At 43.7% G+C, this 25,000-nt stretch overlaps 1 protein-coding gene and 2 non-coding genes across 6 annotated transcripts in view; 2 read left to right on the top strand and 1 right to left on the bottom strand.

Moving 5' to 3' along the window:
* Positions 1-133: 133 nt before the first annotated feature.
* Positions 134-25,000, bottom strand: part of ltbp3 (latent transforming growth factor beta binding protein 3) — a 40,755-nt gene continuing 15,888 nt past the window's right edge. Inside the window, exons 2-30 of one of the 4 annotated variants that reach the window (XM_047151902.1) lie at positions 23,160-23,308; positions 21,208-21,331; positions 20,928-21,088; positions 19,865-19,970; positions 17,488-17,574; positions 16,625-16,744; positions 16,350-16,505; positions 15,893-16,003; positions 15,215-15,228; positions 15,005-15,062; positions 14,810-14,896; positions 14,145-14,270; positions 13,248-13,379; positions 12,792-12,920; positions 12,586-12,705; positions 11,643-11,765; positions 11,401-11,523; positions 10,481-10,600; positions 10,206-10,334; positions 9,887-10,057; positions 7,872-7,955; positions 7,596-7,724; positions 6,944-7,081; positions 4,869-5,009; positions 4,375-4,503; positions 3,893-4,042; positions 2,550-2,636; positions 2,317-2,448; positions 134-2,003 (exon numbers count right to left, since the gene is read on the bottom strand). In XM_047151902.1, coding sequence (XP_047007858.1) covers positions 1,843-2,003; positions 2,317-2,448; positions 2,550-2,636; positions 3,893-4,042; positions 4,375-4,503; positions 4,869-5,009; positions 6,944-7,081; positions 7,596-7,724; positions 7,872-7,955; positions 9,887-10,057; positions 10,206-10,334; positions 10,481-10,600; positions 11,401-11,523; positions 11,643-11,765; positions 12,586-12,705; positions 12,792-12,920; positions 13,248-13,379; positions 14,145-14,270; positions 14,810-14,896; positions 15,005-15,062; positions 15,215-15,228; positions 15,893-16,003; positions 16,350-16,505; positions 16,625-16,744; positions 17,488-17,574; positions 19,865-19,970; positions 20,928-21,088; positions 21,208-21,331; positions 23,160-23,308 — 3,497 coding nt within the window. In that variant the 3' untranslated portion in view covers positions 134-1,842. Of the gene's footprint in view, positions 2,004-2,316; positions 2,449-2,549; positions 2,637-3,892; positions 4,052-4,374; positions 4,528-4,868; positions 5,010-6,943; positions 7,082-7,595; positions 7,725-7,871; positions 7,956-9,886; positions 10,058-10,205; positions 10,335-10,480; positions 10,601-11,400; positions 11,524-11,642; positions 11,766-12,585; positions 12,706-12,791; positions 12,921-13,247; positions 13,380-14,144; positions 14,271-14,809; positions 14,897-15,004; positions 15,063-15,214; positions 15,229-15,892; positions 16,004-16,349; positions 16,506-16,624; positions 16,745-17,487; positions 17,575-19,864; positions 19,971-20,927; positions 21,089-21,207; positions 21,332-23,159; positions 23,309-25,000 lie in introns of all 4 variants that reach the window. The other 3 variants (XM_017459566.2, XM_017459567.3, XM_017459565.3) reach the window with 3 other exon arrangements.
* Positions 6,244-6,316, top strand: trnam-cau (transfer RNA methionine (anticodon CAU)). The gene has a single exon. It is a non-coding gene; the product is annotated as a tRNA-Met (tRNA).
* Positions 8,686-8,758, top strand: trnam-cau (transfer RNA methionine (anticodon CAU)). The gene has a single exon. It is a non-coding gene; the product is annotated as a tRNA-Met (tRNA).

The following is a 25,000-nucleotide window of genomic DNA, read 5'->3' on the forward strand; positions in this document are numbered from 1 at the left end:
GATCAAAAAACGTCCAACCCTAACGTAGAAGATGTTTCCACGCCCGGAACACAAGTACGGAGCAGAACGTTAGACTCACGACAGTCGGTGGTAAGAGAGAACCGAAAGAACAAAAAATAAACACATCGAAAAATATAGTCACATCTTTATTTTTTCTTTCTTTCTTGGTTTCACTTCATCTCAGATTTATTGTTCTTTGGCGCTCTGACGTCACCTCATAGAATCAGTTGTGGGTCGGTTTTGTGTCAAAACTTTTCTCACATTGTGCAACTTCATCACACTTAGTAAATTACAAAATTACAGAATGGAAGTAAAAAAAAAAAAAAAAATCAAGTACCCCCCCCCCACCCCACAAGGATCATGAGAATTAGGACCATCTTTGGATGAGAACAAGACCAGACAGCTTATAGTACACAATGCTGGATTCACCGCTTAGTTCTTTTTTTTTTTTTTTTTTGAATTAATGAATTTTTTTTAGCTAAAAAGTTAGCTGAGGTTCAGTTCTCCGTGGACTAGAATGTTCTCCGGAGCCGATTTCCAAAATTTGTGATGTCAGCAGAATTTCGCACGGTTTTATGAAAGAAATCGCAAGGAAAGCTAAATCGCGCCGATTCAGCCCCCGTCTCCCGCCTAAAACAATTCAGCCGCTTGAACGATATGACTCAAACCGCTTTCCTAGAAAGAAAACGATTCCAAGACGCATCCGTAAGACTAGCCGTTCGATTAGGACCAAAGTAATGGCACCCTATACAAAGCCATTTTAGGAGGAGCGCTCGTGCCACTTACTCGCCGTTTAGTTCCCTGTGAGCTTTGCCGTTTATGGAGTTTTGTGGGTGTGGCTAATGTTTTTTTTGTTGTCGTTGTTGTTCAAGTTTTTCCTAAATGTTTAGTGAAATATTGATAAATGACAAACTTTATATAAAAATGTTCTTAGTACCGAAGATTCCTAGTATCGTAACATTCAGATATTCACGTGCAGGCACTTATACGTTACATCTAAAGTTGAACAATGGAATCCAGCATTGGATAAGAGCTGAACGTGGTTTATTATTATTTTTTAAAATTTGCGCAGTGTCTATCTGCACTAGGTTTAAATAGCGACTTTTTTTATTTATTATTATTAGTGCAAATTGATTCAAGATATACTGCTATCGAATTGGATACACTGTTCGGTTTGCACCAAGTGTAAATAGCACGATATAACTTCACACGTACAGATATGGAATAAATGCGAGTTTGCTTCATGTGAACACGGATGAAGTGTACGTGTACGTTCAGTTCATTTAAATACTGAATAATCATCAAACGCGCAGCAAAAAACAACAACAACAACAAAACACGGCTATCTGTGCGTAATGCAAATGGACTCCGACCAGAAATTCTCTCCCGAACATTATGAACTGAGCTGAGGCGTCTCTTAGGTCACAAGCACAACGTCCGTTTCACATCGTGTTAAAAAAATAAAAAGAAGTTTTACAAAAAAAAACAACAAAAAAAAAAACTAACAAACTGAGCAGTCTCAGTTAAAAAATGCATGAGATTTTCCCACATCCAGAAATATCAGGACCTAAGTTGTGCAAAATGAACTCTAGATGAAGAGTAGGAGCGTGCCGGTGGGGAGGGGGGGGGGTGTCGAGGGAGCGACGGAGCGAGGGAGAGAACGTCTTAACATGTACAAATAAAACTTACATCATTCTGTAATTATAAACAGTTTACGGAGCTTCAGTTATATTAAGAAAAAATGAAGAAAGTTTACAGGAAATAAATCAACCAGAGAACACTACAGGAGGGTGGACGAGGATGAGCGAAAGCTTGCGTGTGTGTGTGTGTGTGTGTGTGTGCTTATTTAGTGTTTTTGTGTGTGAATATGTGTCTCGTGCTGTGTCTGTGGGCACAATGGCCATTTTTGCAGATGCACTTGAAGGAACCTTTAGTATTCACGCAGCGGGCGTTTTTACACGGGTTCAAGCGGCCGATTCCTCGCTCTGTACACTCGTCTATATCTGCAGAGAGAGAGAGAGAGAGAGAGAGAGAGAGAGATACTAGTATTAGGTAAGGCCTAACTCAAATGCAGCTCCTACACAATGCACCAGACGATGTTAAGGATATAATTATCCTGATATCATTTGATGAGGTCAAAAATAAAGCAGGTGGCAAAAATGTGTTGGGGGTTAGTGACTCAAGTTCAAATAAATGGCAGAAACCAGCAAACCACTATACTATAGTACTGATGCGAACGATTAGACAAGCGCGTAATGAAGCGTAAAGACTAAATTACTTCACTGTACACACGACACAATTTGCGTACGCACTCACCTACGCAGCGCGTTCGCGAATGATCCAGTCTGAAGCCTGGGTTACACTCGCACATGGTGCCCAGGTACGAACGGACACATCGTCCATTGGCGCAGCTGCACTCGTCCGAGTCTTCCTCTGAACTGTCCCTCTCTGCCCACGAGAGAGAGAGAGAGAGAGAGAGACATATTTGACAAATGCATTCTATTAAAATCTAGCGTTTCTAAAATCTGATTGGATGTTGGGTACTTTACCTGGGTTATAACTGAAAGGTGCTACAAAGTCTGAGTCTCCGTCTGACTCGGTCTCCAGGTGCATCTCACACAGCCTGTTAAAGATCACTGAAACAAAACACGCCAAATTTAGAAAAAAATAACATAACAGCATGTACACTATAGTGCATGAAAAACAAAGACGCAACGTACAGATAAAGCATGCAAAAATACGATTTATTTACTCTCTCTTCTTGTTTCAGTGAAGAATATCGCAGCCACACACATACAGGTGATTCGAAACGCTTTCGAAATTGCTCAAAAAGCACGATCTGACTCATTGTTTAAAAGTCTGTAGTCATGTGACCTGGCGAAGGCCCCACCCCCCGTGTTAAAGGTTTCGAAAGAACACGTTTGAAATCTTCTGAACGAAACAGATGTGATGGTTTCGATCTCAAAAAGCTCCATTTACACCATCGTTGACCCCTCAGGACGTTGCCGTCTTCAACGGCCTCTCGTCAATTTCCCCTCATCACTCGGGGAAGCACAATTCTACAGAAGTGGGTTCAGTGTTCGGGGAAACGTGCATCTGACCAAGTGGTGCTTTTTATTACAGCAAGCTCCAGCCCCGATGGTTCCTGATCTGGGGAAACCTGATCTAAGCACTAAAAAGTTTCCTGGAATCGTGAACTAAAATTAGGTCTGGTTACTCTGGAAACACTTCGAGAAATAGTTCCTACCATTGGAGTGTCGAAAAATGTTTCTGGTTACTAAAAAAAAAAAAAAAAAAAAAGGTTCCTGGGTGCGATTGTGCTTAAAGTTACGTTTCTGCAGGAATTTCTGCAAAGGTTCCAGTGAGGGGGGAAAAAAGGGTTTCTTAAAATGTCTCTGGGTTACTGAAAAGTTCCTGTAGTGGAAACAAGCTTAAATGTTTGGAGTTCCTGAAAAGGTTCTTTAGGATTCCTAAAGGTCTCTGTCGTGGTTCTTGGACTCCTGAAAAATATCCTATGTTCCTGAAAGCTTCCAGTGGTGGAAATGCACAAAGTTCTTGAGTTCCTTAAAAGGTTACTGAAAAAATTCTTGTGGTGTGTCATAATGTGGCAAGTCCATACAGTTTTAACCCGAGTTCTGGAAAGGATTTCTGAGGTGGGAAATGACCCAAGGTTACTGAGGTGTTGAAACAAGTTGAAGTTCCTGAAAAGGCCCTGGGTTCCTGAGAAAATTGTAAAGTTTTAGGAGGAGTATCGCTGGTAGAATACCTGAGTTTTGCGGTGGGAAAGTGCGCCCTCTGTAGGACTTGAGGAGTATTGCTGTTAGCTTACCAGAGTTTCTCAGAGCGAAAGCGTACCTTTTGTACGACTTGAGGAGCAACGCCTTTAACCCACCTGTGTTTCTCTGTGGGCAGGTGCGACACTCGGGGCCCCAGCCATGGCCGAAATAGCAGCAGCACTCAGAGTAGGTGACTGCCCCCCGATGTGGCACGGTGCAGATCAGATCTTCATCCACTTCAAGAAAACATACATCCTTATGGGCTGCTGTACGGTCTAATAGGGAGAGAAAGAAAGAGAAATAGCCAGAGAGAGAAAAGCGAGGGCACAGAGAATGAGGGACAGAAAACAAGCCGGATACAAAGACAAAGAGAGCAGGATAATGAAAGAGAAAGAGAAGAGAAAGACAAACACACAATAAACACAAATGGGTCCTATCCTAAGAAGTACACAACGAATCACAGCGAAAGAGCTAATCTAGCACTCGCACTGAAACCAGTCGGGGCTGCACCCTGAAACTGGACAAGCTGCTAGACACACAGGCTAAACTGTGATCTAACTGGCTGGGTTGTGGGGGCGAGCAGGGCGGGGTTACCCACCGTCGTAGACACACTGCTTGAGCGCGGCGCTGAAGGTGAGCGGCTGAGCGCAGATGCAGTGGAAGGAGCCGGGAGTGTTCACACACCTCCCGTTCCTGCAGTACGACGGGTCCAGACACTCATTCACATCTGAAAGGGTCACCACAGACATTACTGGAAAGGAACAGAGAAGTCCGGAGAGAAAGAAGGAGCGAGAGAGAGAGAGAGAGGGAAGAGAGGAGTAATAAAGAAAGAGATTGGGGAAAGGAGGGAGGAAAAAGGACAAGAAAGAAGCAATCAGAAGCACACAGGTTTGGGTGAGATATGCATCAGTATAGTCTCTAACGGTTAGGATTAGCGCTACGGTTTGAGGGACGTAATTGATTTAGAATTTATGGAAGGAGTGTCCATTTTCAGCGCTCTGTAACACCCAGAGGTAAAGCTGTAACTCCTCTGGCAATTACCCATCATTTTTACCCTCTTTTTCACGGCGAATCTGGTGTAAACCCACTCACCGGCCTGTTCCTCCGGCGTGACGCAGCTGTTGCGGTCAGTGCCGAGGATCCAGGGCGACGTACAGATGCAGTAGTAGGAATCCTGCGTGTCCACACAGTGGCCGTTTTTACAGTTCGACGGATCCTGACATTCGTTTATGCCTAAACACACACACACACACACACACACACACACACACACACACACACACACACACACACAGAGTAGTTCGTAACTGTGAAAAAGTTTTCCAAAAAAGTGTGAAGACAACTTTTATCAGTTATAAAAATGGTGCAGCTATGGAAAATATAGCACACGCTAACTAAACTAGCATGCGCTAGGCATGCTAACTCATAATAATATTAGCTAACAATCCTTTCCCCCGGTCGATTTTGTACAGGTCAGGAATCTCCATTAGTGCTAGGATAAAGTGCTCCTCCATTTTCTCTCAACAACACCTGGGATTTTATTAGCCAGCGCCTCAGAAAACGGAGAGCTAGCCGAGAGCAAGTTTTCTAAGCCCCCCCCCCCCCCCCCCCAGTAAGTAAGTAAGTAAATAAATATTAAGCCAGTAGAAATAAATCCCAATCCAATATGTTAACTGTTGAATAAAATATGGATTGGTTCTGATGTATCATGTAGATCATTGTATTGTTGTTAAAGCTAACTTGCTAGTCAGGAGTGCTAGTTTGCTAGTTAGCAAGGCGCTACCAATTTCAGCCTAGCACCAGAAAAATAGCCTCTGCTAGTTCAGGGACCTCTTTCAGGTGGCGATACGCAGCACGCAGTTGCTAATAAGCTGTTAGTAAATGTGTCATAAAACCGAGTAGCAGCTACAGCGCTGCGCAGTGAGAAAGCTAAAATAAATAGCAGATTACAGTGTTAGCATGTACTAGCTGTTTATCTGTGAGCGCCTGGCGGCTGTTAGTTTAGCTAAAACGTAGCGCTATGGGATTATATTATAAACCAGTCAGACACTGACTTCTTGGCTTTTATTAAAGTAAGAAAAAAGGTCCTGTTTGTGTTCATGACAAATCTTAGCAGGCTAGCATTTCACACTAGCATTGCAGTAGTTACAGAGCGTGGTCTGGGCCTGTTTTCTGGTTATAGGAGACTGAAAAAACCCCACAAAAAACTTTACCTCAACATCCGCTAGCAGTTTTATTTATTTTACTTGTTGGTGTTGTGTTGGGGATCTCCAAATGTCTAGAACGGGCCCTAAAACTAGACATTAACATAGCTGAAAACACACGAGTGTTCCATTCCTGAATACTTTCTTTCGCTCTCTTTAACTCCCCACCTCCTACACACACAGACACACACTGCATTACTCAGTCAATGCCCCACCCCCGCATAGTGCAGCTGTAAATAGACCCTGACGTCCTTCTCACACAGGCCTCGTTGGCGCAGTAGGCAGCGCGTCAGTCTCATAATCTGAAGGTCGTGAGTTCGAGCCTCACACGGGGCAGAAATTTTTTTTTTTTTCCCCCCTCCTCATACACTCCCTCACCGCCACAACAACCCTCAAACTGCCCTCCACTTTCACTATTCTGTACTATACATGCTGTATTTCTGTGTTTTTCCTGGTAAAGAGACAGCCTCATCTAGCTAAGAACAGAATCCAAAAGACGCAGGAATCATGCCAGGTCCAGGAGGAGATTTAAACATTTCTTAAGGGGGGGGGTTCTTAAACATGTCTGGAGCTTAGTTCCAGGATAGAAAACGTTCAACGAAAACCTGAAATGAAGACATGAGCCAGATCTGCTGCATGTGAACGCCGCAAAAATCAGTATATTTCTCCGAGACGTTCGCCACCGTGATGGTTTAGTTCATGTTTATTGATTAATCTGTCTTAGACCACATAAAAAGTAAATAATAATCATAAATAAATAAAAAACTACCATAAAAACCCCCCAAAAACATAGACAGTTTGTGACATAGACTTAAATTACATTCGGCGACTGACAAACATCAAACGTGCGCAACAGGAAATTGTGTAAATGAATTATTATTTTGGTGAGTTGATTCTTTAGTGACCTGGGATAGGATCTCATAATAATCATACACACACGCACACACACTCACACACCCGTACCTAGGTCTGTAGGCAGGATACACTTCTTGTTGGTGGTGTCCAGAGTCCACGGGGCGTTACAGGTGCAGTAAAAGGATCCGCGTGTGTTCACGCAGTGACCGTTACTGCACAGGGACTCGTCGTGACACTCGTCCACGTCTACCAACGCACAGAAAAGAGAAACTCATTTGTGAATGAAACACGTTTTTTGAAGGAAACATACAATTCTAATCAGGTGCCTGTGAACCTTCGGTGCTTGACCCCTAATTATAATAATAATAATAATAATAATAACAATAATAAAAGAAGAGACATAAAAGAGAAACTCTACGCATTATCATGTCTATGTTAACAGAAATGATATGCTGTATAAAGGTGTATGTTTCACTATAAAAAAATATATACCGGGTGAAAGCTGTGAACGAGTGAGCGTATACTGCCTCCTGGTGGTCAAGGCTGTAAATATCACTGGCTGTGATGAGCAAACATCCGAACAGAAGAGCTGTGACTTGTGACTTATGAACACTTAGGATTCATTAGGCAATTATAATGCTTTAGAGATGTCAAGAGACCCATGACGCAACGCTAAAATGAATACAAACGTTGTTCTCGTCTTTTCACTAGCAAAGTAATTGCAGTGTGTGTGTGTGTGTGTGTGTGTGTGTGTGAGTACCTATACACTCGAGAAGGTTGCTGTCGTAATAGAAACCCTGTTGACAGTAACACTCAAATCCAGGCTGTGTGTTCATGCATCGACCCTCTTTACAGATTTCATTCGCAAACAACACACACTCGTCTATGTCTGAAGGAGAGCGAGAGAGAGAGACAGAGAGAGAGAGATGGTAAGTATTATGTCAACAGCTCCAACAAACAGCCAATCAAAATCGAGAGCACAATTAAAGCAACTACAGGACATGATTTGTGTGTGTGCGTGTGCGTGTGTGTGTACCTCTGTGCACTGGCAGGCCGTACTCCATCACTCCCTCCTTGTGGTAAAAGCCTCGTCCTACTGGACACAGAGAGTGGTACTCCGCTACACAACACACAACATACACCATTAATTAGACGTCCGTCCATCCTTACATCCATTATACGTTATCATGTCCACTTAAATCCACTCGGACGTGTCATCTGCATACTGACATCACGTTATGACCTGTGGTAAGGGAAGTCATTTATTATTATTATTATTATTATTATTATTATTATTATTATTATTATTAAACAAGTTTCTCCGGTGTTTGAATTAGAACTTTGTAACTGTGCACGATTTATGTGCAGGAAAAAAACCAGGAAAGACTCACTACTACTACTACTACTACTAAGGCTAAGAAGAAGAAGAAGAAGAAGGAGGAGGAAATATACAATTTCAGTTGGGTGCCCATGCACCTTCAGTGCTTGGCCCCTCAGTAATAGTAGTAATAATAATACTAATACTGCTACTACTACTACTACTACTACTACTACTACTACTACTACTACTAATAATAATAATAATAATAATAATAAGGAAATTACAAAAGGTGCCTAGACACCTTTTCTGCTTGGCCCCTAGTACAGTTCGAATTAATATTGTTGTATAAAACGCTCATATCGTGTAGCTCTACCACCCACTCAGATCATTCCTGTATACGCGTGTTCTCTCTCTCCCTCTCTCACACACACACACACACACACACACACACACTGAAACCCGAGAACAAAGACCCCCCCCCCCCCCCCCCAGTAGCTTTACAAACCGCTCTACGTCCTCCTCCACACAGGCCTCGTTGGCGCAGTAGGCAGCGCGTCAGTCTCATAATCTGAAGGTCGTGAGTTCGAGCCTCACACGGGGCAGAAGTTTTCCCGAAAGCCTTTTAATATCGTTGGGGCATCGGTAAACTTTAGGATAGAAGAGTTGTAGAGGAAGAAAAGATACAATTCCAACAGGGTGCCTATACACCTTCAGTGTTTGGCCCCCGAGTATTAGTAGAAGTAATGCTAATACTACTACTAATAATAATAATAAAAAGTGAAGGACAGATACAATTACAATAAGGTGCCTATTCCCTTTCCCGCTTGGCCCCCTAGTAGTAGTAGTAATAATAATAATAATAATAAAACATGATTTTTCTAACACCCATCATATAGTGAAACTGAAAGTATTTAACGATGAAGAATTTCAAACAATATTGTGTAGCTCTACCACACACTCGGATCATTCCTGAGTACATGTATTCTCTCTCTCTATCTCACACACACACACATTGAAACCCGCAGTAGGCAGCGCGTCAGTCTCATAATCTGAAGGTCGTGAGTTCGAGCCTCACACGGGGCAGAAGTTTTCCCGAAAGTATGCACACTCGCAGCTTTAAACTCTCCGACAAATATAAGGCTGTGAAATGTGTTTCCACATGCTTTGACTCATACACAGATTTACCCATTTCAATCGTGAAAGAGTATAAAGTCAGTCTCGAAATGAACTAAATCGGTTTTAACTTGTGGGCCAGGGTCAGCACGGGCGCTCTGGGAAGACCACTTTTGGTAGGTACTGATCCCTGCATACCAGGAACACCTCACAAGACCTGCCCTCTTATACAGTCGTATAGACATCACAATCTGGCCCTTGGTCAAAGTCTCTCAGATCCTTACTCCTGCCCAATTCTCCTGCTTCCAACACGTCCCCCCTCTTAACTGCTGGCACTGTCACCAGATAATCAGTGTTATTCTCTTCACCTGTTGTTATTCTCTTCACCACATGGGTGTTTGGTGTATACGCTTGTACGATACAAAATATTACCGTACATGTTTAAATACCGTGGTTACAGGATTACTGTACGTCCAGGACATAAACCTGAACCTGAATATCTTCTACACTTAAATCTGTCAGTGGTTATGAATCCAGCTGCTAATGATCTACATTCCTGTTGTTTGATTTATGACAATATGACGGTTATGTGAGGAGCCCCGTGTGTGTGTGTGTACCAGAGTGATAGACGGGGCAGGGGTAAATCTCACAGTGGTCCCCCCAGCCCACTCCCACTGAGCAGCAGCACTCCTGCTTTGTCACGTTGGTGGCTAGAACGCTGTCGCAGAACACCGTGTCATCCAGGTTCAGGTAGCACTCCTTCTTATTGTCCACATCCTGCACCACCTCTGCAGGGGAAACACACACACACACACACACATCACATATACACACACACATTTGTTACATAGGCCAAAAAACTCACTAACCAGACACACACACACACACACACACACACACACACACACACACACACACACACACACACAGACATACCCTCACAGCTGTGCTTGTCCTCGGCCAGAATAAAGCCGTCGTTACACACACACACGTATCCGCCCTGCCTGTTCTCACACACTCCATGGGGTTGGCACAGACTTCTATCCACCTCACACTCGTCTACGTCTGAAAGAGAGAAAGAGGAAATGATTTCGCCTTTACTCTGTGTGCAAGCCAAACAAGAGTGTTAATGTATACAGTCATATACTGATCTCTGTGTGTGTGTGTGTGTGTGTGTGTGTGTGTGTGTGTGTGTGTGTGTGAGTGTGAACCTTGGCATCTGCGTCCGTTAACCAGCATGTATCCTTTCTGGCACTCGCAGCGGTACGAGCCCATGGTGTTGATGCAGCGCCCCCTCTGGCAGTTCGACGCACGCTCACACTCGTTTATATCTGAGGAGGAACGAATCAGAAGTCACTCGTCTGACTTCGTGTCGTCTTCCGGACCCTTCCAGAATACAGAAGAGTGATCCAGGGCCGGCTGACAAACTTCCCTGCTATTCCAAATCCCGACCGTGTACCATTTTAGCGCATTCCTTTCTACCCTTCCCTTTCCTCGTCCTTTCCGTTCCATCACACGCCAGCCAACACTATTTCATTCCAACCTCAATCCTTTCCATCCCTATCTCATCCCATTCCTCATCATCATATCCTATCACATCCCATTCCTCATCATCCTATCCTATCACATCCCATTCCTCATCATCCTATCCTATCATATCCCTTTCCTTTCCATCTTATACCATCCAACTCTATTTAATTCTGCCTTAATTCCTCTGAATCCGATCCCATTTCAATACGTTCCTTTCCAACACATCTCAGTCCATCTTCTCCCATCCCATTCCTTTCTATCCTGTCTAATCCCTTTCCATCCGATCCTGTCCCATTTGTTTCTTTTCCAACTTGTTCCATTCAAATCCTTTCCATCCAATCCCAAGCCAATCCTCATCATCCAGCCCCTTCCCATCCCATTCCATCCAATCCCATATCATTCCATTTCATCCAATCCCATCCCATTCATTTCCATCCAATCCAATCCCATCCCATTCCTCATCATCCTCTCCCTTCCCATTCCATCCCTTTCCATCCAATCCAATATCATTCCTTTTCGTCCAATCCCATCCCATTCCTGTCCATCCTGTCACCGTGTGTGTGTGTGTGTGTGCGTGTGTTAGCCTGCTAGCCTTCCTCACCCTCGCAGTGGCTGCCCTCCTGGGTCGGCTGGTAGCCAGGGTAACACTGGCACTGAAATGAACCTTCTGTGTTTATGCAGTGCCCGTTCGCACACAAACGGGTGTCCTGGCACTCATTAATATCTGGACACACACACACACACACACACACACACACACACACACACACACACTGTTAGAACACAGTACTTGTAACTGATACCAATGTCCGCCAACATGTTAACTAGAGGAAAGCCACTCACCCCGGCAGCCCTTGCTGTCAGCCTCGGGCAGGAAGCCCTCGTTACACCGACACCGGTACGTCCCGGGTAAGTTCTCACACCGGCCGTTCACACACACTCCTCTCTTCTGACACTCGTTTACATCTGTGTGTGCGTGTGTGTTATAGAGAAACAGAGTGCATGGAGCTTCAGATATAGACATAGTGCAAGGAGCTTGATGGTACACTTTAGATGGAGCTCGAGAATGCAATTTGAAAGAAATAGAGTGGGAGGAGCTTGAGAGAAATAGCGTGGGAGGGGCTTGAGAATATAGTGTGGTGCTGGTGGCGCTTGAGGATACAGAGTAAGACAGTCTGAGAGAAACAGCATCAGAGGAGTGTAAGATATATATATATATATATATATATATATATATAGAGAGAGAGAGAGAGAGAGAGAGTAGTAGGAGCTTGTAGATACAATGTGGGTGGAGCTTAAGGAGACAATGTAGGTGGAGCTTTAGAGATGTAGAGTGGGAGGAGTTTGAGGATACAATGCGGGAGGAGCTTTAGGACAGAATGTGAAAGGATTTACGGAGCGTTGCTGATTTTATCTGTGTGTGTGTGTGTGTGTGTGTGTGTGTGCGTGCGTGTGTGTGTGTGTTTGTGTGTTTGTGTGTGTGTGTGTGTGTGTGTGTGTGTGTGTGTGTGAAAGAAAGGAAGGAAAGCAGGAAAGGAAAAAAATTCCAAAATACATGGATCGGTCCACATCAGTTATGCTTTTTAAATCATGTGGAAGCACACACACACACACACACACACACACACACACACACACACACACACATATTTATAACAAACATGCAAGTGTTCCAGTGTTCACTTCTTGTTCTGATGCTAATTTGGCTTCTCCTTCTTGCTTGCACTTAAATCTGTTTCACTTATGCAACATCTGTGTGTGTGTGTGTGTGTGTGTGTGCGCTCACCATAACACACTCCTCCATGCACCTTGTGTCCAGGCTGGCAGGGAATACACTCGTACGATCCAACTGTGTTCTCACACTGTGCATCAGGACAAGTACTGGGGTCCAAGCACTCGTTAATATCTACACAGGGAGATGGAGAGGGGAAGGATATACGTAATGTGTGTGTGTGTGTGTATGTGTGTGTGTGTGTGTGTGCGTGTTCTTACCCTCACACACAGGTTGTCTTCGTGACTTGCTCCTGAAACCAGGCAGGCATTCGCACTTGTAGGAGCCGGGCAGGTTGACGCAGTGTCCGCCGATGCCGCAGATGTCCGGCGTGGAGCACTCGTTTATATCTGAGACCAGCAAACAGAAGTGAGACTCGGTGAGGAAAGAAACACGTGGCGTGCTGTAACAGGAACGTGATCGACAACATCGTTCTCCCGTAAAACCCCGGAGTGTTCTATTTCACTTATGTCGCAGCAGGTTGCCAACGCTAACGATTTTGTTACGAGCGAAAGAACGACGTGTAGGTTTTTATCCGTTTAAGGTCACGGCTAACGTTGTGGAAAAGCGCCGACGCTGGAGACTCCTTCCAAGAAGGTTAAATAAACGTCTCCTCGCGGGAAAACGTCAGCACGTGAACGGTTAGAGCAGTACGCAGACGCTCAGGTGTCGCTCACCCACGCAGCGCGGTTTCACGTGATGTCCTATCAGCTGGTTGCCGGGGTGACAGTTGCAGCGGTACGAGCCGACGGTGTTGATGCAGGTGCCTCGGCCGTGACCACACGGCTCCCAGTCACACTCGTTCTCATCTACACACACACACACACACACACACACACACACGAAAACACACACACACGAAAACACACGCACACACACATAGTAAAATAAAATAAAATTTGATGTGTGAAATATGGATAGACCAATAGACAGACAGACAGATAGACAGACAGACAGATGAACAGATGAACAGGCAGACAGACAGAGAAATGAACAGACAGACAGACAGATGAACAGACAGACAGACAGATGAACAGGCAGACAGACAGAGAAATGAACAGACAGACAGACAGATGATCAGACAGACAGACAGACGAACAGACAGATGAACAGACAGACAGATGATCAGACAGACAGACAGATGATCAGATAGACAGATGAAGAGAGAGACAGACAGAGAGATGAACAGACAGACAAATAAACAGACAGAAGACAGATGAACAGACAAACAGACAGGCAGATGAACAGACAGACAGACAGATGATCAGACAGACAGATGAAGAGAGAGACAGACAGACAGATGAACAGACAGACAGATGAACAGACAGACAGATGAACAGAGAGACAGACAGATGAACAGAGAGACAGACAGATGTACAGAGAGACAGACAGATGAACAGTGAGGCGTACTCTGGAGTGAATTATAATCTAGATGTTATGGTATTTCTCATGTACACATGAGTGTGTGTTGTCAACCAATCAGAATGTGTGTGTGCGTGTGTGTGCGTGTGTGTGCGTGTGCGTGTGTGTGCGTGTGTGTGTGTATGTGTGTATGTGTATGTGTGTACACTCACCTATGCAGCTCTTCCTCTGGGTGTGAGGACGGTATCCAGCCTTGCACAGACACGTGAAGCCGTTCTGTGTGTTTATACATTCTCCATGACCACAGATGTTCCTGTTAAGTTTGCACTCATCTACCTCTGTAACACACACACACACACACACACACACACACACACACACAGAGCATAAACCAAAAATAGTACAAAAAATTATTCCGCTCTAGACCTTACTCAGGAAATGGTTTGCAAAAAAAGAAAAAATATAAATGAATAAATGTACTTTTAATTAAATTGTCTCTAAATGTTGCTGGAGGTCAAACTGAACCAAAAAACCCCCCAAAAATCCCAAGCTTCATTAACGCCAATTTTCTTCCTGCGTGTGTTGATAAACACCAAGCAGCCGTAAACGATTTAGCCACGCCCACAAAACTCCATAAAAGGCAAAGCTCACGAAGACTAAAATCTTCTCCTATAGACACACACTAACTCTTCATCCTTAAACTGGGCGCCATTACTTTTATCCTTACTGAACAGCTAGTCTTATTCGTCACTGAACTGGTGTGTAACGGAAGCAAATATGTGATTTGAACCCGACAGCGCAGTCCGTATATAAAACCACAGGAACTCATCGCACACGGGCCCGACTGATCGCTCTCGCTACTTTATAACAAACTCACGCGAGACCTGCGTCTGCGCCACCACCAGAGTCTCTTTCTCCCGGGGAATGTGGATTATGGGACGCGTCGTCGGCTTGGTAATGAGGACTGGACGAGAGAGAGAGAGAGACTGATGAAGCGCTTTATTAAGTAAGAAATGAGAGAGCTGTTATAGGAGGTTAGAGAAAGACAGGAAGCAGAGGCAAAATAAAAGACCTGGATGTGTGCTGATTGGCTGGAGCTGTATGGGCGTGGTCACCTGGACCGGCACATCCTGTTGAGAAGAATTACGACAGTAAGGCATTGAAGTAAGAGGAAAGAGATCCATATTATTTAATGCGTGGGTCACTTCCTGTGTGGGTCACTTCCTGTGTGTAACGTATTGATATTCAAAATGTTTAAATAAAAAGACGTTGAGGATCTTACCGGCAGTTTGATCTCTGTAACACAAGAGAGAGAGAGAGAGAGAGAGAGAAAGAGAGAGAGAGATAAGTCAGCTTTTACCTCAGAACATACAATACTTCTAAAAAGTTATAAAAAAAATGTTTAAACGCGTTTATAAACCTGTAATGATCGTAACGTTCACTCAACAACAAAAAACAAACAACAAAAAGAAGTACGTTTGTAAACCTGCCTAGCTTTTTTTTCCATCTTAGACTTCTCTTTAGATTTTTCTGGCCCGGAAATAAGCCCCACCCCAACTCGACCGTATCAGAGCTGCTCTTTACTTTAAAAGGTCGTAAACTTTCAAAGCGTAAATAGTTCTGCCAGAACAGCTGCGTTAGCACCGAATTGCAGTTCACCTCAGAGGCAGCAGAGGGCTCCAAACATTACAGTCATTACATACTGCCCCTTTAATGCTAATACACGCACACATACATACAATTATGCGGTTTTTTACTTTTGTTTGTTTGTTGGTTTGTTAGCAAAATTGACTTGAAGACTATATACATGACAAACCCAGTCTCCCAAAAGGAAAATTATCCCTAAGTCCTCGTTTATTGTCGAGCTGTCAAGCGTTGAAGCGATCGCGATTCCCGTCCCTGAGACTTTCGCAGAAGAACGTGCTTGCTCAGGCGGGGTGTTTATGGGCGTGAGACTCACCCTTGGAAGGTAGGACCGGAATCTGCCCGATGTCAGTCTGGATGGCCAAAGTGCTGCGATACTGCAGGTACGACATGCCCTTTCCTGCGGGACAGATCTTACTGAAGGAGGCTGGAGAGAGACAGAGAGAGAGAGAGTTTTCAAAACCTGGGGCCATATTCCCAAAAAAATTTGTTCGTGTATCCTCTGTACAGATCACCGAGATGGGCGTGTCTTCATGACGTAATGCAAACCGATTGTTCCATCGTTTATTATAAGCGGTTGATGGAGGAGGCGTGGCCACGTGAGTATTAATAGGTCATATGACCATAACATGTAGCTGAGGACTTAATCGCTTACCTAGCTTCTCTGATGCGTCCTTTTAAATGTTGGGGATAATTTATTGTTTTGTGTTCACACACACACACACACACACACACACACACACACACACACACACACACACACACACACTGACCGGTGCCGTCCTGTGGGCATCTCTCGCAGTTGGAGCCCCAGGCTTTGCCCACGGTGCAGCAGCAGATTTCTCGCGACAGGTTGGTGGAGAGAGCATGTTCACAACGACCCGAATCCGTCACCATGAGGAAACACGGACCCTGATCCACCACCGACACTGAGAGAGAGAGAGAGAGACAGAGACAGAGACAAGCCAAGTTTATCATCATATCATTACATGTTTGTGTGTGCGTGTGTGTGTGTGTGTGTGTGTGTGTGTGTGTGTGTGGTTCTTACCAACACAGCGTGTTCTGTCTTTCAGGACGTATCCAGGTTTGCAAGTGCAGCGAAAACTTCCCTGTGTGTTCAGACACTCGCCGTTCTGACAAACACCCTGCATCATACACTCGTTAATATCTACACACACACACACACACACACACACACACACACGCGATATTCTGATAAACATCTGATTTTCTTGTCGATGCAGTGTACTTGGATATCCACAAGGAACCAAAATAGACAAATGATTTGATTCGGTTTATTTAATCATTTTTATGAAGATTTGAATGGATTTATGATTCGATTCGATTTGGATACATTCATAAAGATTCAAACGGATACATGATTCAGTTCAGTTGAATCTGATATTAATAATCTTAATAATCTGATCAGGAGTCGATTGGCATATACGGTATGATTTGATTCCGTTTATTTGAATACTCATAAAGATTCAAACGGATAAATGATTAAATGTAACTGGATAGTTATAAGGAGTCGAATGCATATATATATATATATATATATATATATATATATATATATATATATATATATATATGATTCGATTCGGTTTCATTTGTATATTTATAAAAATTCAAATAGATATACAGTAATGACTGCATTAAATTTATTCGGATATGTGTTAGGACTCAAATGGAGATGTGATGTGATTCAGATTAATTGTATAAATATATATACCTAGGTTCTGAATCGAATCATATGTCTATTTGAATCCGATTCGATTTGCACTTTTATTCGTTTAGACATTCATGATGATTCGATTGTGTGATATGAAATGGAAACTGAAGACACTGAAACAAATAAGCACGCTCACACCCACACACACACACACACATACAGAGAAAAACCTTTACCTTGGCAGTGTGTTCGGTTTAATCTTTTATAACCTTGAGGGCATGTGGAGCCGAATTCCTCAATTATTGTCTGTGGCTTCCCGGCATCTGTGTGTGTGTGTGTGTGAGAGGGAGGAAAAGAGAGAGAGAGAGAGAGAGAGAGAGAGAGAAAGTTTTAGCAACAACTCATCCCATCAAAGGGGTTTGAACTCACAGTGAAACAAACTTCTACCCAAATTCATTTTCTTTTTTTTTATAACATTTTTTCAATAAAATGCAGTCAGTAAGAGAAGAAGAGCAGAGCGGAGGAGGAAGAAAGACCGAGATACTGTATTGTTTGGAATGACTGGAAAAATCCTCTAATAAAATCCATCCTAAAGAAAAGAAGTGAAGAAGAACAGGAAAATAAATGACACAGGTTTGAGGAACAGCGAAAAGAAGAGGGGGAAAAAAATCGGAAACAGAATCAGTTTAGCCGGCGAGGAAAAGAAAAGAGAAGGTAATAAAAGAAACATGATGGTTTTTATTGGGTGAAAGAAGGAAAGAAGGCTTTGCTGAGCCGCTTGACAGTTATGAGAAGAATGCTTTGGAGGAGTTTCCCCCTCCTCTCCTCACGCACTCCTCGCCAGGAAAACTCAGGAAAATCCAGACGCGTCTGGAAAAGCGATGATTAAACAGGATGAAAGAAAAACAATGATATAATGCCCTGCTCTTATTTTTTCACTTCAAGGATCATTTTCCATGAACAAAACATTCCTCTCCTCTTAAAAAAAACTGAGTGTAACGTCCTTCTACGACGTATTTGAGTTTAGGGGTTCGTAGCCGTTTTGTTGGAAAAATCTGATGAATTTGAATATTCAAGGATCTAAGGATCTAATCCTATTTATGTCAAGAATCAATTCATTTGGAGAGTCATAAGATTCACTTTCAGTTATGATCCAATCCATTTAGAGAGTCATAAAGATCCACTTTCAGTTATGATTCAATTTATTTGGAGAGTCAAAAAGATTCACTTTCAATTATGATTCAATTCATTTTAGAGAGCCATAAAGATCCACTTTCAGTTATGATTCAATTCATTTGGAGAGTCATAAAGCTTCACATTTAATTATGATTCAGTTTCTTTGGAGAGTCATAAGGAATCAAATACATATATGATTTAATTCAGTTGGACATCTCGAAAGATTCGATTCTGTTAGTACATCCATTTGTTTTTAATGTATTATAAGGATTTAATACCATTTATGATTCAATTTATTTGTAACGTATCAAAAGGATTCAGTTCAGTAGGATGTTCATTTTATATTAGCTCTGTTCATGCTATTCATTTCCCGGGTTACGTTTTGCCGGTTATTTGTAATAATTATTTAATGATGCGATGAATCAAAAGAATTTGATAATACTTATGATTCTATGCATACAGATAGCAATAATTCAATTTAATTGTATACATTTTCAGAAATTCTATTCATTTGCATAATTTTATGTAGTTGGCTAATTCTATTCGTGAATTGACAGAAAAAAGAGAGAGAATAACACTGAGAGAGAGAAAAATGAAACAAGACTCGGGACAAGAGAGAGAGAGAGAGAGAGAGAGAGAGAGAGAGAGAGAGAGAGAGAAAGCACATTTTTCCTGTGGTTTCTCCACCATCCTCTGCTTTTGTCTTGCCCTGACGTTGAGGGCGTGTCGTAGGAAAAAAAGAGTGAAGCCACTATGACACACACACACACACACCCTCCCACACACACACACTTACACATTTATACACACAGTGAAGCTGGTTTTGTGAAAATAACCTGGCGTGTACCACAGAGCCGCTATTGTCTGCTCTCGCTTTAAAGAGAGAAATCTGGCAGAGAGGTGGGCGAAGACAGGAAAGAAAGACTAATCAGGACACACACACACACACAAAAACCCAAAAAGAAGGATTTTCTTGGTCTTCGTCCCGAAATCCTAACGCCCTGACTCCAATCACACGCTCCGAGCGGCCAAAACTGTCACGCGAGGATTACAGAGCACAGAAGGAAAGACAGACGTGCACATGATAACGTTTTACGACCGGGTTTCTGTTTTCAACTATTTGTCCTCTTCCGCTCGATATTTCAGGTGAACGCTCACGCGTGACTGGCCGGTCCCGTGATTTGTTTTGGATAAATAAGATGAACAGGTAGCTAATGTAGGAAATAACAACAGTGTTCTGTATTTGTTTACTCCATGTTGCGAATTCAAAACAAACAAACAAAAAAACTTTTGTACATTATCCAAGCAAGATAGTTTATCGGGAACTGGTATAAATAATTCCTGGACAGAACGTGTAATCTGTCGGTGTACCCGGTTCCCGGGCTCGTGAATCGCCATCGGGGTCGTAATTACACCAGGACTGATTTAAAGACTTACATGGGAGCTTTGGGCATTTGTAGCATTTGTTTTGGCCCCAGGAATTTCCCACGCTGCCACAGCAGTCCTCCTGATTGGTCAGGCCAGGGAGAGGGTTACTGCTACACTACAGCACAGAGAGAGAGAGATGGAGAGAGAGATGGAGAGAGAGAGATGAAGAGAGAGAGAGCGAGAGCGAAAGATTGAGAGATGAGCGAGAGAGAGAGACAGAGAGAGAGAGATGGAGAGAGAGATGAAGAGAGAGATGAAGAGGGAGAGCGAGCGAGAGAGAGACAGAGAGAGAGAGAGATTGAGAGAGAAATGAAAGAGAGATGACGAGAGAGAGAGAGCAAGAGAGAGACAGAGAGAGAGAGAGACAGACAGAGAGAGACAGAGAGAGAGAGATGAAGAGAGAGAGAGAGATGAAGAGCAAGAGCGAGAGACAAAGAGAGATGGAGAGAGATGAAGAAGGAGAGAGAGCGAGAGAGAGACAGAGAGAGAGAGATGTAAAGAGAGAGAGAGAGCAGGGGAGAGACAGAGAGATGAAGAGAGAGAGATGAAAAGAGAGAGAGAGCGAGAGAGAACGAAATGAAGAAACAGAGTGGGGCAAAGAGGACGAGAAAAGGAATGAGAGAGAGAAAGACAGATGGGAAGAGAGATGAAGAAAAAGAGAAAGGGAGATCAAGTGATGGAGAGAGAGACAGACAACGAGGGGGGTGGGAGAGACAGAGAGAATGTGACAGAGAAAGAGAGTGAGACGTAGAGAAAGAGAAAGAAACAGAGAGACAGAGAGAGAGATAGAGACAGAGAGGTTGAAAGAAATGAAGAAACAGAGAGGGGGGCCGAAGAGGAAGAGAAAAGGAAAGAGCCAGAAGGAGAGAATGAAAGAGAGAGAGAGAGTGACAGGGAGATAGAGACAGAAAAAGAGTGTCCGAGAAAGAGAGCGAGACAAAGAGAAAAACAAGAGATGAAGAAAAAGAGATGGATAGATAGAGAGAGAGATGGAAAGAGAGACAGAGAGTGAGACAGAATTTGTACATGATACAACATCATCACCTGAGCGCTATTTTTTTCTGTCACTCACAGCTTGCTTGGGCGTGGTCTCCTGAAAGCACCGCCCCCTGGGCTTTTGTGTCTGTGGAGGAAGGCGGGTCACGCCTTTAGGAAGCTTGGCCTCTGATTGGTCGAAAGGTTGGATGACGACTGAGGTGTCTGGCGAGTGGTGGACGCGTACGTTAAACTGCACTGAGGAGAAGAAACATGGGAAAAGTCCTTATCAGAATGCATCAGTAATGAGGACGCTAAGAGTCTGTGTGTGTGTGTGTGTGTGTGTGTGTGTGTGTGTGTGTGTGTGTGTGTGTTACCCTCAGACGAGTGGTGGCCGGTGCCCTGGCTCAGGGGCAGAGTGAACACTGAGTGTGTCTGTGTGAGCTGCTGGCGTCCGGCTGGTCCACTCGAATCCGACAGACCAGGACCATCTGGCCTCACCTGCAGGCATCAGGCACTCGTTTACCCAAGCATTCATCCATCTGTCCATTCATCCATCCATCTGTCCATTCATCTGTCTATTCATCCATTCATCTATTCATCTGTCCATTCATCCATTCATCTGTCCATTCATCCATCCATCTGTCCATTCATCTGTCTATTCATCCATTCATCTGTCCATTCATCTATTCATCTGTCCATTCAATCTTTCATTCATTAATCAATTCAGGTGCATATTACTCCACAGAATGATTAGATGAGAGTGATGAAGAGTCATGAGAGTGATGAAGAAGAGGAGTGAGAGTGATGAAGAGGAGTGAGAGTGATGAAGAAGAGGAGTGAGAGTGATGAAGAGGAGTGAGAGTGATGATGAAGAGGAGTGAGAGTGATGAAGAAGAGGAGTGAGAGTGATGAAGAGGAGTGAGAGTGATGATGAAGAGGAGTGAGAGTGATGAAGAAGAGGAGTGAGAGTGATGAAGAAGAGGAGTGAGAGTGATGAAGAGGAGTGAGAGTGATGATGAAGAGGAGTGAGAGTGATGAAGAGGAGTGAGAGTGATGAAGAGCAGTGAGAGTGATGAAGAGGAGTGAGCGTGATGAAGAGCAGTGAGAGTGATGATGAAGAGGAGTGAGAGTGATGAAGAGGAGTGAGAGTGATGATGAAGAGGAGTGAGAGTGATGAAGAGCAGTGAGAGTGATGAAGAGGAGTGAGCGTGATGAAGAGCAGTGAGAGTGATGATGAAGAGGAGTGAGAGTGATGAAGAGGAGTGAGAGTGATGATGAAGAGCAGTGAGAGTGATGATGAAGAGGAGTGAGAGTGATGAAGAGGAGTGAGAGTGATGATGAAGAGGAGTGAGAGTGATGAAGAGGAGTGAGAGTGATGAAGAGGAGTGAGAGTGATGAAGAGCAGTGAGAGTGATGATGAAGAGGAGTGAGAGTGATGAAGAGCAGTGAGAGTGATGATGAAGAGGAGTGAGAGTGATGATGAAGAGCAGTGAGAGTGATGATGAAGAGCAGTGAGAGTGATGATGAAGAGGAGTGAGAGTGATGAAGAGCAGTGAGAGTGATGATGAAGAGGAGTGAGAGTGATGAAGAGCAGTGAGAGTGATGAAGAGCAGTGAGAGTGATGAAGAGGAGTGAGAGTGATGATGAAGAGGAGTGAGAGTGATGATGAAGAGCAGTGAGAGTGATGATGAAGAGGAGTGAGAGTGATGAAGAGGAGTGAGAGTGATGAAGAGGAGTGAGAGTAATGATGAAGAGGAATGAGAGTGATGAAGAGCAGTGAGAGTGATGAAGAGCAGTGAGAGTGATGATGAAGAGGAGTGAGAGTGATGAAGAGGAGTGAGAGTGATGATGAAGAGCAGTGAGAGTGATGATGAAGAGGAGTGAGAGTGATGATGAAGAGGAGTGACAGTGATGAAGAGCAGTGAGAGTGATGAAGAGCAGTGAGAGTGATGATGAAGAGGAGTGAGAGTGATGAAGAGCAGTGAGAGTAATGATGAAGAGGAGTGAGAGTGATGATGAAGAGCAGTGAGAGTGATGAAGAGCAGTGAGAGTGATGAAGAGCAGTGAGAGTGATGAAGAGGAGTGAGAGTGATGAAGAGCAGTGAGAGTGATGAAGAGGAGTGAGAGTGATGAAGAGCAGTGAGAGTGATGATGAAGAGGAGTGAGAGTGATGATGAAGAGCAGTGAGAGTGATGAAGAGCAGTGAGAGTGATGAAGAGGAGTGAGAGTGATGAAGAGCAGTGAGAGTGATGAAGAGCAGTGAGAGTGATGAAGAGCAGTGAGAGTGATGAAGAGCAGTGAGAGTGATGAAGACATGTGTACGTGCCTGTAGTGTGTAGAATGGCTGCTTGTTTCCGCGTGACGCCTGAGTGCGGAGAGGAAACTGACACAGTCTGCCTGTGAAACCCGGTGGACACAGACAGTGTGTACGGTTACTACACACACCTCCATTTACACAAGTCAGGGGGCACACCACTGTGGAGAGAGAGAGAGAGAGAGAGAGAGAGAGAGAGAGAGAGAGAGAGAGAGAGAGAGAACAGTTATAGCCTACTTGTTACAACCAATACTTATACATCTCTATATCTATACATCCAGTACATCCAAACACTGAAAATAATAAGCAATGGTACAGAGAGAGAGAGAGAGAGAGAGAGAGAGAGAGAGAGAGAGAGAGAGAGAGAGAGAGAGAGAGAGAGAGCGAGAGAGAGAGAGAGAGAGAGACAGCGAGAGTGTGAGAGAGAAAGAGTGAGATGGACAGATGGTCATGCTGAATTTCAGACACATAGAAAGCAGACATACAGAAAGGATACAGAAAAACAAGAGATAGGAGACAGACAGACGGCTAGATAGACGACAGACCGACAGATAGGCAGGCAGGAAACAAACAGACAGATAGACAGATAAACAAATAAAAGACAGACAGACATAATGGGTCAGACAGGTAGATGGACAAGAAAGAGAGATAGACAGACAGACAGACAGACAGACAGAGAGACAGGAAACAAATAAACAGACAGAAAGATAAAAGACAGACAGACAGACATAAAAGGATACAGACAGGTAGACAGACAGAAATGAGTCAGATAGGTAGATGGACAAAAAGAGGTTAGACTGACAGAAAGGAGAGAGACAAAGAGACAGACAGGATATAGACAGACAGGATACAGACAGACAGACAGGCAGACAGAAAGAAAGTAGTCAGACAAGTGGCTAGGGGAAAAACAGACATACAGAAAGAAGTGAGACGGACAGACAAATAGACAAAAGGATACAGACAGGTAGATGGACAGAAAGGGGTCAGACACACAGAAAGGAGAGAAACAGACAGACAGACAGATAGGGAACAGACAGATAGGACACAAACAAACAAACAAACAGACAGACAGACAGATAAGAAACACAGGTAGGAGACAAACAGACAGACAAAAAAACGATATAAAAGACAGTCAGACAGAGAAACAGACAAATAACAGAGAGACAGACATAAAAGGATAGGGGAAACAGACATACATAAAGTGAGACACAGAGTGAGACAGACAGACAAAAGGATAGCGACAGGTAGACGGACAGAAAGGGGTCAGACACACAGAAAGGAGACAGACAGACAGAAAAGAAGTCAGAGAGATGGATAGGGGAAAAGCAGACACACAGAAAGGAGTGAGACAGACAGACAGTCAGACAGACATATAGAAGAAAGACAGACAGAACAGACAGACAGACATGAGACAGAGATACACACACAGAGAAGAGCTGAGGCTAAATTGATGACATCATCAACATGAGCCACATTCGCTTTTATGAACTCTGACAGAAGAGGAAAACAGGAAGTGAGTGTAACCCACACACACACGCCTCATTTCACTCAGCCATAACCGTCCTTCACACTCCCCAAGCGTTGGATTTATGGGTCATGGAGCAGAGCGGCCTCGCCTCATGGCGGTCAGCGCTACTCTGTGTGTGTGTGTGTGTTATTAGTACACTTCCCACAGCTGAATAAAGTCGCACAGCGTTCTATAAATCCGACTTTGTGATTCTGCCAGAGAGAGAAACTTCACTTGAGCGCTAATCAGACAGACGGGTAATAAACACCACGTTGGCAGACTTGCTGACGGGCCTCGTTTCATCCGTCTTCCTCTATTAAACTTCACACAAAACCTCAGTCAGCAC

Source organism: Ictalurus punctatus, chromosome 28, assembly GCF_001660625.3.
Source record: "Ictalurus punctatus breed USDA103 chromosome 28, Coco_2.0, whole genome shotgun sequence".
NCBI classification, from domain to species: domain Eukaryota; kingdom Metazoa; phylum Chordata; class Actinopteri; order Siluriformes; family Ictaluridae; genus Ictalurus; species Ictalurus punctatus.